Source organism: Gymnoscopelus microlampas (assembly GCF_963454915.1).
Source record: "Gymnoscopelus microlampas genome assembly, chromosome: 3".
Taxonomy (NCBI): Eukaryota; Metazoa; Chordata; class Actinopteri; order Myctophiformes; family Myctophidae; genus Gymnoscopelus; species Gymnoscopelus microlampas.
In genome coordinates, this window is record NC_139940.1 from 51,244,318 (window position 1) to 51,259,719 (window position 15,402).

Consider the following 15,402-nt stretch of genomic DNA (forward strand, 5'->3'; position numbering starts at 1 on the left):
CACCATAAAACAGCGATTTTATCTGGGCCGGGCAGTGACGATATTGCTATAATTGTTTGTATAATTGTTTGTATTGTATAATTGCAGTGACGATATTGCTATAATATTTTCGTTTAGAACTGAAAAGTACACGTGTGAGCTTGAAGATAGGCTATTCCTGCCAAAACAATGTTCTCCCCAGAATAACAACGCTAGGGTTCATGTGGTTAAAGGCCAGACTAGACCTCCCAAACTTTCCTCAGATTTGATAGAACAGTGCTTCTCGAACCTTTTCATGTCAAGGACCCCCAAATTGATATGTATTTGGTCACTGTGCGCTTGTATATCTGCTATTTTTGAAGAGCCAACTCATGGATAAAGTGGTTAAAATGATTGTGACTCTGTATTAAACCCATTTTGGTCCTTGGACCCCACTTTGAGAACCACTGTTATAGAACAATGTTGAGAGCATTTCACAATCTTTACGTCTCAATATGACATGAGTTCTTGCTTGTCGGTGAATTTTTAACGTCCATGTTTGCTGCCTCTTTTCATCCGATTCGAACATTACAGATCGAACTCTACGGATCATTTAATCTGGTCCTGGTCATGACAACAGACACACGCCGCCGCCTCCTCCCCATCTGGTGCTTTTGTTTTTGTGGTTTTTCTCGGAATAATTTCAATATAATAGAATTTCCTGTCTCCGAAAACGTATCGCTGTGATATTTCAGACGAGGCTCCGCTCTCCTTCCCTCCAGCCCTCTTAACAGTAACAGTACATCCTCTCATTCACATTCTGATCAGCGCTTCCGCCAGGCCTGAGATCTGAACGGCTCCTTCCATCATCTCCATTCAGTCTCTCAACACATTGTTGATGTCATCAGACCAGTGATTCTCAAAGTCTTCTTTTATTTTAAGCCATTAAGACCGGGAACGCATACTGTGTCATTTTAGATTTCTTTGGCTATTTTTTTTATATATTATATGTCATTTTTTTTACTCAAATCTTTGCTTCTGGGGGTCCCTGGAACAAAATATTTTGAGATGGAGGGTCCGCGGACAAATACATATAATTGTGGGTGGTTCTTGACATGAAAAGAGTTTGAGAACCACTGATATAAACAGAAGCAAAGATTTGAGTTAAAAATGTTCGCTTTAAAATACATATATTCAAAGATGGAAAATACGCAAGTTAGGGGTAGGGCTGTCACGATTACAACAGTTAAGTTGACATTGAATTGTCATAATTAACGACTTAATTGCGTTTTTGGACATTGGAACATCAATATGCTCCAGAAATTACATTTATATTCATATTATGAAAAAACATTTAATTTCCGTTTGCCTTTTAGGCTTCGTAATCAAAAATTGCAACGGGGCAAATGACCAATAACTTAAATATACAAAGAAATGACAGACATATTTAATCATTTTATACTTTCATAAAAGTGTAAAACTAGTAAAAATAGCTGATCTACAAGCTTACAACGCGTCACTTTGTGCTATAATTGTGACAGGCCTAGTTAGGGGCCATTTCCACATAGAACGAGTTGGCAGCGCCAGTCTTCAATGTATCTCTAAGGTAAAGACGCCCTGGTGCGCTCCTCTTCCCAGCGGTGACCATCGCTTCAGTGCGTTTTTGGTGCAGCGCCCCCCGGGGCCCTTCAAGATGGAAACTGGAAGCTTTCAGAGAGGAGCGCCTGTCATTTGATCCCCCTGATGTTACAGAATGTGACAGCCCCATAATTTACAACCCCATGTTGAATCATTACTACAACCACGTGAAGTCCATGTTTTTACATTGTTTCAGCGGAGCTATTTGTGCAAATAACGCAGATGACAAGACACCCGTTTCTCCTGCTGGTCCGGGGAATCAAACCGGGAACCATTCGGTTACAAACAAACTCGCTCCCCTAACCTTTAGGCCTCGCTGCCCCAATGTGTGCGGATCAGAGCGCTTGTGAGGGAGGCTAAAAGTTCATTCTCTGAACCGATCAATTGTCAACGTCGCGACCCCAGGGTGCGCTTGCTGTTTGAGGCCTAAGCTCCGCCCCCACTGACCTTTGGCCCGTAGAAGGCTCCGTCTCCCGGATTCAACTCCCAGTGTTCTCCAAACGCCTGGAGACTCCTCTCCAACTGCTACTCAGAGAGAGAGAGAGAGAGACAGAGAGAGAGATGGGGGAGATAGAGAGGAAGAGAGAGAAGAATGAATCATTCATTCTGACAACACCACCTTCACACTGACCCCAATTCAATCAATCCCAGCTGGCCTGAGGGCACTTTAAAATACCTATATATGTGTGTGTGTGTGTGTGTGTGTCTGTTTTCCTTTAATGTTACATGACTATATAAGGTCCCAATCTGTGATTAGTCAAACAGTGTGAAAGGAGTCCTCCATACTAGCCCTCTGTTTCCTAAACTATAAACGCAGTATGTACTGTACACTTATGATGCTTTGGTATCATCAGAGATTGAGTCTTTAAACCTTTGTTTGATGAAATATCCAAGACACTAAGTGTTTTATGGAAGATGCTTCTGAACATGTTATACTTGCTGGTTTGACCAATTCAAATATATACAAATATTTTGAATATCTAATATTATATTACTGTAGGGCTTGTCTTGACCAGCCACATGGGTCAGGGGTTATGCCTTGATTTATTCTTGGTATAAATGGTATAACTAGTATAAATCATCCTTTAGGAAAGAGAAAGACATGTTGGCACGCTACGGAATCCAAGAGAACTTTAACCACTTAAACCCCCAGCATTCTTATTGTGGGGTCAAACTGCGAAAGCCTTACCCGCAGTAACAGAAAAGAGCCCTGAGGGACTCCGCTCAACCATATGGGGTTTAAGTGGTTAATCTGTGTGTGTGTGTGTATACCTGTTCGGCGCTGTCCCAGAGCTCCGGCTCTCCCAGACAGGGTGAAGGTCGGGTGGACAGCAGACAGTGGAACGAGAAGCCAAACGTCTGGTAAACACTCCTCACAAAGTCCAGACAGCCAGACATCTCCTCCTCCAGCTGGACACACACACACACACACACACACAGCATTGTAAATAGCTAAAACAGAGGACATATAGCAGAGCTACAAACTCACAACGCGCCACGCTGCGACACATTTCTATGTTTGTAGATGGACAATTTCTCGGTGAGTGACATCAGCAACACAAGTAAGTATAAAATAGGGAAGACTCTAACCCCCAACCCCTAAACATGACTTCTACATGCATCACTCTAATCCTAACCTGCATCTTTACCTAATTATTACAAGGCTAACTCCCCTTATACTTGTATAGTATAGTAATTAAAGTACACACACACACACACACACACACAATTACTCATTGAATTGTATTCCTTTTGACAGTCTTATGTATGCACACATGTTGTGAATGTACTTTATTGAAATTCATGTCTCGATATGATTTTGTGTGTTCCTGTCTGGCATCTTAAATAAAAACCTTTGAAAGTGTTTTCATGTATTCATTCATTTTTCCTTTAAGCAAATATTTAACTCTCTCAGATGATTGAGTGCCCCCTAATGGACACAAGAATAATAACATGATTGTGGATGGACACACACACACACACACACACACACACACACACACACAGAGTGTAGTAGAGGTAAACACATCAGCGCTCATGTGATTCAATGCTAACAGGAGAACACAGGACAACGATTAGCACTGGGGACTTTCCACGCTAGTCCAGGTGTGACAACCACAACATTAGTATTGCAATATATAAAACTACACAAAATGTTATGAATTACTTTTTAATTGACTATATCAGTAGCGTGTGTTCACACATTTCCCAATATGTAGGTCAATTCTACACACAAAAAAAAAATCACAGTTCTTTCAAAAATAGCACACAAGAAAATTGCAGATTAACAAGCTCAAAACGCACTACAATGCGTAGGGATGTATGGATTATATATTGATGGTAAAAATCATAATCAGCCTTAAGTTATGCTACAACACTATGGATGTATAAAATCACATTCTAATCACATTAGAACATTTCATTATAGTATTTTCTTCCCAAACATTCTTTAATGGAGGATGAATTTCGATTAGACTTGCAGTAATGACTTTTGTTGATTTCATTTGACCATTTAAAATATTGCTGCTGTCGGGTGGAAACCTCATATGTCCAAAAATGTTACTTTTCAGAATTCTAATTAAAAAGTAGCAACAATAGCAGATCTACAAGCTATGCGACGCGTTTCAAGCTACTATTTTTGCTACTTTTGTGCAACACCGCAGTCTGACAAGTAGGGCATTCATTTACGGAGAAAACATCTCCCCGATGGCAACGATATAGAGTATAGTATTTTTTAAATGATTTTTAATTGTACTATTAACATGGACTGCACTTTATTGATCCCCAAGATATCCTCTTTTGGAGCGGTGTAGCCGCTCCTATAAGTGGATTTGGGACCCATCCGTGGCGAAAGTTTTTCTTTCCGTCGTGAAAATGTGTCTTTCGCTGTACTGTGATTGGCTGATTGGCTGTGACGTACTGTGATTGGCTAGCGAGACGCATGATGAAATTAATAACTCATAAATATCACCACTCACAAAAAAAATACTTGTTTTTTTAAGTGAGCTTCCATCACTGTGATGACCACTGTTGTTTTCGAGCACCTAGTGGTGCAAATATACAAGTGTCACAGCAAAGGGTCTGAATACTTATCTTTGCACAGCAAAGGGTCTGAATACTTATCTTTGCAGGACGTGCTGTGATTGGCTAGACACATGATGAAATTAACTTAAAACTTCACTCATAAATAGCACCGCTCACTTCACACTGGGTGTGATTTTTTTAGTTTTTATTATGATTAATGTTTACAACACTTTCCTGATTAGTTCTACAGTGCTTCGACATTATATTATTCAACAAAAAAACCTGTACATGTTGAAATATACGTATATGACCCTTACGGGTCCATATGGTTCCATTTGTACACAGTCAAAGTGGGTATATTTTGACTCTGACAGTGTACAAATGGAACCAAATGGATCCGTAAGGGTCCATTTGGTTCCATTTGTACACCGTCAGAGTTATGGGGGTCCGTTGCCCTAATATGCATACAAAACGGGGGTCCTTGAAAAAACACAGCTGTATTGTGTGTGTGTGTGTGTGTGTGTGTGTGTGTGTGTGTGTGTGTGTAAGGATAAGGATAATTCCTTTTAACAGGTCGTTCATGAAAGTCCTTGCGGTCATGTTTCCAATGAGAACCTGTGAGCAATTAGGGGTTAAGAGTCTTGCTCAGGGACAAATTTCATTTCATCGACACATATGCTCGCCTGGCCTGGAATCGAACCTGGGGCAACCAGGGCCTCTGGCTCCCTAGGCGGGCTCACTAACCACTCAGCTATGGCCGCCCCTGCTGTGTGTGTGTATTTACTCAATGAGTATGACAAACGTTAATGTTATCAACTGTGGCTTCCGCACAGCATTGTGTGACGCGTGCACACCACTGGTCTAACATTAACTCTGTTCCGGGCCCTTTTTTTAACCCTCATTTATTCTTTATTACTAACTTACTATCACTACCTTATTTATTCAGGGGAGTTGAGCTGAGTGCCCTTTGTTCTGGCCACAGTAATTCCCCCCTTTTTATTAAAGAACGGAAACAGTGTTTTGTCGAGGCCTCTACGGAAGCGTTTCCCAACCTATGGGCCGGGGACCGCTGGTGGACTGTGAGGATATTGCAAGATTTTGTCCTACAGTAAATATAAATAGTTGTAAATAGGTGTAGTTCCAGACTCTATATAGCATTCGGAGATTGTGGAATAGTTGTCTGGCTATATAAGCCTAGTGTACTAGAGAATGTACATGAATGTCTATTTTGATTATGCCTATGCCTGCAGTACACTGACGACAGACAGACAGACAGAGACACGATTTGGTCCAATATGGTCTCTGTCATTGGGTCCAGAATTCCAGACTCCAGAAACTGTCTAACAATTAAAATGTTTTTTGGAGTTGGGCTCCCAGAGATAAAACAACATCTTATCAAATGGGGGTCCCTTCACTAACACAATGGACGACAGCATGGGGGGTGTGTGTGTGTGTGTGTGTATGTACCTGCTCTGGCATGCAGAAGATGTGTGCGTCGTCCTGACAGAACCTGCGGACCCGAGTGAGGCCACTCAGCGCCCCAGACAACTCGTTTCTGTGAAGAACTCCGAAGTCCGCCCAGCGGAGAGGAAGCTCCCTCCATGACCTCACATCCTGCTCAAACATCACACTACAGACACAGTCACACACACACACACACACACACACGCGCAGCAAGAATTACCAACAACTCATTTCAGGACGAATGGACCTGGACTGGTTATTACCAGGTCAAAATTCAAAAGGTGTAGGTGTGTGTGTGTGTGTGTGTGTGTGTGTGTGTGTGTGTGTGTGTGTGTGTAGTGTGTACCAGTGTGCAGGACAGTTCATAGGTTTCAGAGCGTAGGTGTGACTGTCCTCGGTTGCCACGGTGAACATGTTGTCACAGTAATGCTCCCAGTGACCCGAACGCTCCCACAATGCCTTGCTGTACAGCGTCGGGGTCACGACCTCCTGGAAGCCCCGCCTCTTATATTCACTCTAGAAGAGGAGAAGGAGAGACTGATTGATTACATTCATTTGACAAATTAGAATAATTATATTAACAATTCATACTGAATTAAACTATCGGCAGGAAAAGAGAGTGACAGATAATACCTCATAGTATAACACAATTTTAAGTAAAACACAAGTTTAATTACATTACTAAATGATACAATAAAATAATTAATTAAGCACTTGAACCCTAGTGTCCCTAGTCATGAGGGATGAACATTGGCTGAAAATAGCTTATCCACAAGCTGGGTGGATATGAAATATGATCTTCCAATATTTTAGCTGTGCCAGTTTCATGTAATCCCCGCCTCCCCCCCTTTTTGTTTAAATAGTATTGATTTTAATGGGCTTAAGTGTTTGACTAAACATACACCAGCTGCCTCCATGTTCTATCCATTACTACAATGCTTCCTACTGTACTGCAGAGATATGAGAATAAGAGATGGACAGATGATAGGGGGAAAAACACTTTGTAGGAAATGAAATGAAAGCAATGAGCTTAATATGTTCTGTGTAGATGTAATCTGAGAGCACACAGCAGTTCATCTGAGGCTGACTGCAGTAATGTCCATGTTGATATGATTAACCGCTTAAAGCATCACTATGTAACTTTCTTTTAATGCATAAAATGTAATTTTGTCCAATCTGTATGGTAGAGTATGTTAATACAATATAACTTATACCACTGTTTCGCAAACAGTGGGTCGGGACCCAACTGTGGGTTCCGGACACATTTTTGTGGGTCGCAAGGAAATATCTCCTTTTTTCCGTTTCCTACATTTAAAAATATAATTTTGAAATATATCTCTGCTGTCCGGCAGAAACCAGCTAACTCCAAAATGTTCATTCAAATGAAAAAAAAGTGGAGTTAGGAGGTTTTGTTCATCATTGATAAGAACAGCTGAATGGACCTCCAAGCTCACAATGAGGTTGGAGGTCAAAAGGGGGTGGAGCCTGGAGTCAGCTAAACCAGCTAGCTGGTTTAGCAGAAATGTTGAGGATCCAATGGAGTTAGCTGGTTTTGTCAGAAGCGCTTTTTAATGCTTTTCATTGATTAAATATTTTTTTTACCAACACACAGACGTAAAGGGTGTCCAATGGCCCTGATTTATGGAAAAAAATGCAAAAGCATCAAAATGGAGTTAGCTGGTTGCTGCCGGACAGCAGAGATATATTATTTCAAAACATTAAAAAAAGGTTTACCAAAGAAATCAAAATGTTCCATCAATTTAAAAAACATCCACATTTTTTCAAATGTATTTCATAAATACAATGAAAAAATTAAATAATTTCCATTAGAAAAAAAAGTTTAAGTAGTAGTGAAAATCGCAGATCTACAAGCTCACAACACGGCTCAAAGCAACACGCTGTGAGCTTGTAGATCTGCCATTTTCAATAGTTTGGGTCACGAGCAAACGTCTAATTCATCTTTTGGGTCTTGGGCGAAAAAGTTTGGGAACCACTGACATATATAAATCGGGGTGGTTGTATTGTGCCTCCCTGCTCTTCTATTGAGACATTTAGATGGTGTCAAAGCTCATGTCTCACCTAGACACAGGATCTGACGCAAATTTTGACCTGATGGTCAAGAAAGATTCAATTTATCCCCTGAGCAAGCAGGCAGGCTCTATTAGCTCGATGGTTAAAAAAAATGCACAGGAAACCAGGTTCAAATCCGGGGTAGAAGAGGAAAGTTACATAGTGCTGCTTTAAGCCCTAAGGTTACTCTCATGACCCAGGTTCTCTGGTAATATTTTTACAATATCGTTCTGCAAAATGTTTTCGATCTACAAGCTCACAATGCGTCGCAATGCAAGGCGTTGTGAGCTTGTAGATCGGCTATTTTCGCTGTGTTTGAGAATGTCTGCCAAAAATGTATAGTTTTAGGGGATGCTATGGCTCACAGAGAGAGAGAGAGAGAGAGAGAGAGAGAGAATGAGCAAGTAGCAAGTGAAAGACCAACTGAACGACCATGTGTGTTTCTTGATAAAGTGTGTGTGTGTGTGTGTGTGTGTGTGTGTGTGTGTGTGTGTGTGTACCTTCATCAGGTCAGTCAGTGTGTTGTAAATATGAGCTCCTTTGGGCAGAAAGAAGCAGCTTCCAGGACTGACGTCATTGAAGAAGAACAGACTCTGGTCCTAAAAACACAACACATCATAAACAACAATAAAAACACACACACACAAAAATTATTTAACATACATGAAAAATATATATATAAACATTGTAGAGGTATTCTGTGGCCTACTGGCAGTGTGCACACAAAGTTTGGCGCTCATCGGTCCAGCGTTTTGTGAGGTTAGCACCACACACACACACACACACACACACTCTGTCATAGACAGCTAAAAGATGAAATATGGAGATACAAGGTTTCTGCCCGACAGCGACGCTATCTACTATGATGTCATCGTGTCATAATTACCGTCCCAATGCGTCTGTGGTCTCTCCTCCTCGCCTCCTCCTTCTCCTCCTCCCACACCTTCCTCTCCCGCTCTCCTGGAAACGCCACGCCCAGCAACCGCATCAGACCCGACGTCTGCGGCTGATTGGCTAAGGTCACGGGAGACACCTGGACGGGAGATGATGAGACGGTCATTGTCTACCAATCGGACGCCACCAACAGTAGTAGACTCTGTGACGAAGACTATGATTGGCTGATTAATCCCCTGGTGCCTGCCTGGTCAAAGGTCAAACTCTGAACACTGAGTCGGTATGTCAAAAGCCTGTTAATATGGTTGAACCCCAAAATAATTGATAGAAAATATTTTGGATTCTGTTACTATTGGGCATGCTTAATAGCATACTAAAAGTCTGAGAAAATCTAACTTCTGGAAAGGTGTGATTTTCAAGATGGCGTCCGCGATGGCTGCCGGGAGCTTTAAATGGCTGTTACTGTTCAACCTAGAAATGTGTTTCTTTTAGTCTAACCCTAGGCTTTAGAGCTCAAGGTATGCGACAGAATCCGTGTAATTACTATCAGTTAATTGTTTATTGACAAATTCAAGATGGCTTCCCAAGGTCCCGTTCTACTAAATTATGCAAAGACGGTTATGACAATTATGATAAAAATGTATAATAATAGTTAATAATAATAAAATACAATTATGCAATAATGTATGCCATTGACATTATTTATGAAATTAAAGTACAATATATACAAAAATATTTAACATGGGGAAAAATGCTGGGAGTTGGTTTCTTGGCCTATAGAGCACCAAAGCCTTACATCACTGCCGCTAGAGGGCGCTATCCCCCTGGGTCACAGAATATTTCTTAGCCTACTGTCAGTGTGTGCACACACACACACACACACACACACACACATATACCTGTAACATTTTGAAGACCTTGATGAGGCCTGTGTGAGGAAGAAGAGGTCCATTACACACTCCTACACTGTCTCCACATCTGGAAAACACAAACACGCACACACGCGCGCGCGCACACACACACACACACACACACACACACACAAAGTAAGCATGACATGGCTCATAGCACAGTGGCTCTCATTTATCAACGCGGTGCAGACCAAATAATGGGCGTACGGCGAGATCACCACAACTTTCAGCATTTATCAATATGTCCTAACGTTGGTTTCAGCCTACGGTACGCTGAAATCTCACGTCTGGTCGATAGCAGTTGTTGACGTTGGCTGCGCCTGTTTATTCCATTCTAGACCTGTGGAGCAGAATTGTCTGACTGTCTGAGAGGCATCTGGACACATAATCCACTCCAAAATGTATATTTACACTAATAAATAATCCCTGTGAAAATATAACATTTTATAAAGTCATTTAAACAAACTGCTTTAACAGTCATTCAGATACGTTTGCAGATCTGGCTGCATTGAAAATAGCAGCTCTACAAGCGTCCATCATGACGTTTGATATTTTCAAAAAATACCAGCGCTTTTGCGAGAGCATTTTCCAGGAGTCGGGACTCTCGACCATCTTTTCATGGACAGTGAGGTCTACAAACTTACAGTAGCTTATCCTATGGTATGGAGTTATGTCATAGAGAGTTATGAAGGCTACAACCTGGCTGGGTTAAGGATATACACCCAACGTTCCAATCTCTTAATTAACGTGGCGGCACGGGATCACTGCAGCCCGCCCGAGTCTCATGGGGAATAGCCTACATGACTGCTTTATTTTAATGTAACTCGAACGTGCACTGCTCTGTATGGGGTGAATAAATATACAAACGTATTCTATTCATGGCGATGTGATTGGTATCATAATATGTCATTCATGTAGGCTACAAGCCTACGTGACAAAGATTGTTCTGTAACGGAAAAGACACAGTTGGGCATGTGTGTGTGAGAGAGAGAGAGAGAGGCGTGTGTGTGTGTGACTTGACAGGCAGCGGCGATTGAGATTGAGTGGTTGAAAAATGACTTCTTTTCTATCAATTACACACCCCATGAAGCCTTGAATTCATGGAGATCTATTTGTGTTTGTCACATTCTGGGGCCAATAATTCGATGACGGGGTGGCTGGTCAACGGAGACTACATACATTTTTTGGGTGAACTACTCCTTTAATATGAGATGTTGTTAACCTCTGCCACGGGATTCACAAGTGTGTGTGTGTGTGTGTGTGTGTGTGTGTGTGTGTGTGTGTGTGTGTGTGTGTGTGTGTGTGTGTGTGTGTGTACTTGCCTGTACACTGTCACATTGGGCCCGGTCATCTGCTCTTCAATGAGCTGCAGTCTCAGCTCGTTGCTCTGCAGCAAAACAAACAGTCATCACACCCTGGACTGACACTCCATCAGTTTAGCACAAACCAACAGAACCACAAAGACCATTCATCAGCTTAAACGTTGTAACGTTCCTGTTCCAATTTTGTCTGCTCATTTATTTGGGGTTTCATCACTTGCAATTTCACTTGTTTATCCTAGTCTACGCTGTATGTATGAGTTTTAAATCATAGGACAGTGGTTCCCTAACATTTTAGCTCAAGACCCAACAGAGAAATTAGACGTTTGCCCGGGACTCAAACTAGTGAAAATAGCAGATCTACAAATTCACAACGCGTCGCTTTGCGCCGCGTTGTGAGCTTGTAGATCTGCTATTTTCACCATTTCTTAAACTTTTTTTTAAAAATGCATTTCTGGAAATTACAGCAGACAGTCGTAGACAGTCGTAAAGTACAGAAGTGGGTGTCTTCTCATCGTCACCGACCTGGAACAGCTGTTGGACGTCCTGCCTCTGGAGCTCCAGGGTGGAGAGGACAGGTCTGAGAGACGCAGCCTCCTTACATCTGTCCTCCACCTCCACCAGAGACAAAGAGCTGTGTGGAGAGAGACAACAGGTTTGTTTTTTACGCAAGATCTCCTAGAAGGGGTTCAACTGGTTCATGTGAAAAACGTTCCTATCACACGCCCATGAACTTGCCATTTTCGGTGCACGACGCCGCACGCAACTAACTGTGAATCACCCTTACGGTTCCACAAGAGACAGAACTCTGAGCTGATGACAGGTCAATGTAAGGTTTGATCCTTTCAGAAGCTGCATGGACACCCGAGTACTACAAACTGACCGATGGCAGGTGTTTTTGGGTGTGACGCAGATACTGATTTTGTTAAGTCATAGACCCGATGTTTTTGATCGATATTTTGACAATAAGGTGCAAAATCTAGCTGTCGATTGATTGCTGGATTTTGATTTGATTCAACTTTCTATAACCAAACGAATAATGAAAATAAACAATGCACTTTCTGATAGATACAAACGTTTACTAGTCCAAAACTGTCCAAATTAAAAAATAGCAAAAGTAGCAGATATAAAAGCGTTTTGAGACGCGTTTTGTAGGTTGTAGATCTGCTACTGTAGCTTGTAGATCTGCTTGTGTGACGCTGTAGTATGATCAAGTAGGGCGTTTTAAGTTAAAATATGGAGAAAATAGGTTTCTGCCAGACAGCAATGGTATACTAGTCCATACGCGGGGATTGAACTATATGCAGGCTTTCGGGTTATGCGCTCAATTCTGCATAGTTACACTTTTGATGATGAGTGCTGCTCATCATGTCATCCTGTGGTGAGGTGTGTGTGACAACCAGGCCATTTACGAGCCGGCGCGGAAGCGTGTCAACGTGCGTGCTAGTGCTATGGACATGATAGCGGCCCTCAGCTCATAAACGGATGTCTGTGGACACGGCCGCTAAATCAAACTCATTTGATTGTGAAGTGAAAAAACTGACTTCCTCACAGTCTTCATACTAACGGTCAATGCCTGTGTGTACGTTCAGATGAATAACTCAACCCAAAAATGTGGATCAGACGGACTGACAGAGGTTCCTTAATGTTATAAAGTAGGATATATTAAACATATATGAAAAGAACATTTAACTTTTTAACATTTAACAACAAGTAAATACAAAAAAGAAAAAACAGAACTTTATTTTATTCATAGCCGCGTTTATAACACGTCACAATGTGGCGCGTTGTGAGCTTGCAGATTATGGTATTTTTTAAAGTTTGTGAAAATCTCTTTGAAAACATTCAAACATTTCAGCCTGTAAAGACATGCCCAAAATAGTTTTTAAAGGTACAGGTTCAAAACATCTGTAACATGTCAGAAGCACATCGTTGCTGTTGGGCAGAAACCTTGTATCTCCATATTTCAACTTAAGTTTTTTCGTAAATTAACGCCCTACTTTGTCATATTACAGTGCAGTGGTGTAAAGTAACTAAGTACATTTACTCAAGTACTGTACTTAAGTACAATTTTGAGGTACTTTTACTTTACTGGAGTATTTCCAATTGTCTATACTTTTACTTCTACTCCACTACTAATCTCAGAGGCAAATATTGTACTTTTACTCCACTACAATTATTTGACAACTTTAGCTACTAGTTACTTTGCAGATATAAATTATTGCATTATAAAACATACATTAACCATTCTAGCCCCATTGTATACATAGGCTATTTGAAAATAGCCGATCTACAAGCGACACGTTGTGAGCTTGTAGATCTGCTATTTTGTAGAAGAAGATCCAAGTGAAAGTGGTTAAATGCGTCAGCGGGAACCAATGAAAAGTATTAACAAGAGCGTGTGACTTTGTAACTACATTGGATCTATAAGCACAAAGATGTTTTTTTTCCTCCATTTCCTGAAAAGCAACAGTTTTGGAAATACAAGGTTTCCACCTGACAGCGACGATATATAGACGTTAATGTTGTGTTATGGGCTCCATTCCAGGGGCCGTATGGCAATAAAACAGTGATTGAGAGTTGTGGTTATTTTTTACAACCCTGCATTTTCATGCTTAGAAACCACAAACGTTGAGTTCAACAGGAGGTTTGTTTACTGAAATCACAGTGTCATTATTTTGGATTTGATAGTAGAACATTAAATGTTTTTATTGCTCTGCAATTAAACTCCTTGCTAACCGTTTAAAAGTCAACGCTTTCAGAGAGGAGTGGGGTGTTCATGAGGGGAACGGAGGAGCACTTAAGCCCTATACTTCAGTATAGCAGATCTCACAACTTCTGCTGACAACGCATCACATCACCACCATGTTGTGAGCTTGCAGATCTTCCATTTTCTGCTGGCAACACCCATAATATGAAGTTTAAATCAGGCATTCGGTATGTGAGTTTCCAGACTGACACACAGGTTTAGAAATTCAGATTTGAATCACATTTCAAACCACCTAGGAATGTAGTACAAATCTGATTCACTAAAATCTATTTCCATTTGTATTTTCTTTCTTTCTTTCTCCTTTTCTCTGCTGTTCAGAGGCCATAAATCCTTATGTACTGATATACACAAAGAATATGAAATACATTTTCCCCTTCAGCCACTAAGAGTTCAAATATCACCCCCCAAAAACGTCATAAAAGGCTTAATCCAAATACACATATTAGACGTCAACATTATGAGCACTGTGAACCTGTGAGCCACACTGATCACATCGTCACCTGTTCTCCAGCAGATGGTCACAGTAGAGACCGAACTCCGTCACTCCCTCTCTGCACAGCTCAGCACCCAGCGCCGCCTCCAGCACCCCTCCCAGCACGCACCCCGCCGTCCTCCACAACGCCTGGGAGGAAGAGCACAAACAAGTTCTCCTGTTTTACAGTTTTAAAAAACCTCTGGCACTCAATGTGTTAAAAACAAGAAATGTCAGGGGGGTACTTGGAAAAATACCTTTTTTTCTTTGTGATGCAGATAAACATGAACTTAAAGTACTCTTTGATCGAAGCCACAACACAATCAATTGATTGATCATTAAAATAAACATGCTCCAACATGGCACGCGGCCCGCCCCCCACTTAATTTCGGCTGCCGTATTAAGTGTTCAGATGGACCACGAACACTTCCAGGATTTTCAAGTGGGCCCTGACCCAGAAAAGCCAAATTTCACCTCTGCCCTCCTCCAGCCTTGACCCGGAAATTGATCGCGTTGCAAGTTGTCATTTGCTTCTCAAGGAGCCAAGAGAGAGGAGGCTACGCAAGGTGCTTGGAGTGTGGATAAATCAAGTGTATCCTTTGTGTGTTCTTTTTGTCAGAAGGAGTGACGTAAGTAGTATTGAAATCCGTTATTGGATACTGCACCCGACCGTCTCCTCGGGCTATGGGATGTAATGTATGTTGTATGGGAGATGGGATGCAAAAGTCTTAAGACAGTTTGAGCTGCTTGTATTTTAATTTACATTAAAGATGTTTATTTTAGAAGTTGATTGATGAATGGACAGAACTAAAGGTAATCTTTAACATTACACAGATTACAGAGAGAAGTATCAGTGCGTGTGTCTGTGGTCTGATAAAATAG

The 15,402-nt window shown here is 41.4% G+C and overlaps 1 protein-coding gene across 1 annotated transcript in view; it reads right to left on the reverse strand.

The window, feature by feature from the left end:
- The window catches only part of tars2 (threonyl-tRNA synthetase 2, mitochondrial), a 34,123-nt gene that overhangs the window by 14,517 nt on the left and 4,204 nt on the right, over nucleotides 1-15,402 (reverse strand). Inside the window, exons 4-13 of the mRNA XM_084053715.1 lie at nucleotides 14,549-14,670; nucleotides 11,804-11,912; nucleotides 11,282-11,346; nucleotides 9,948-10,026; nucleotides 9,041-9,187; nucleotides 8,655-8,753; nucleotides 6,431-6,600; nucleotides 6,088-6,250; nucleotides 2,869-3,006; nucleotides 2,044-2,121 (exon numbers count right to left, since the gene is read on the reverse strand). Coding sequence (XP_083909841.1) covers nucleotides 2,044-2,121; nucleotides 2,869-3,006; nucleotides 6,088-6,250; nucleotides 6,431-6,600; nucleotides 8,655-8,753; nucleotides 9,041-9,187; nucleotides 9,948-10,026; nucleotides 11,282-11,346; nucleotides 11,804-11,912; nucleotides 14,549-14,670 — 1,170 coding nt within the window. The remainder of the gene's footprint in view (nucleotides 1-2,043; nucleotides 2,122-2,868; nucleotides 3,007-6,087; nucleotides 6,251-6,430; nucleotides 6,601-8,654; nucleotides 8,754-9,040; nucleotides 9,188-9,947; nucleotides 10,027-11,281; nucleotides 11,347-11,803; nucleotides 11,913-14,548; nucleotides 14,671-15,402) is intronic.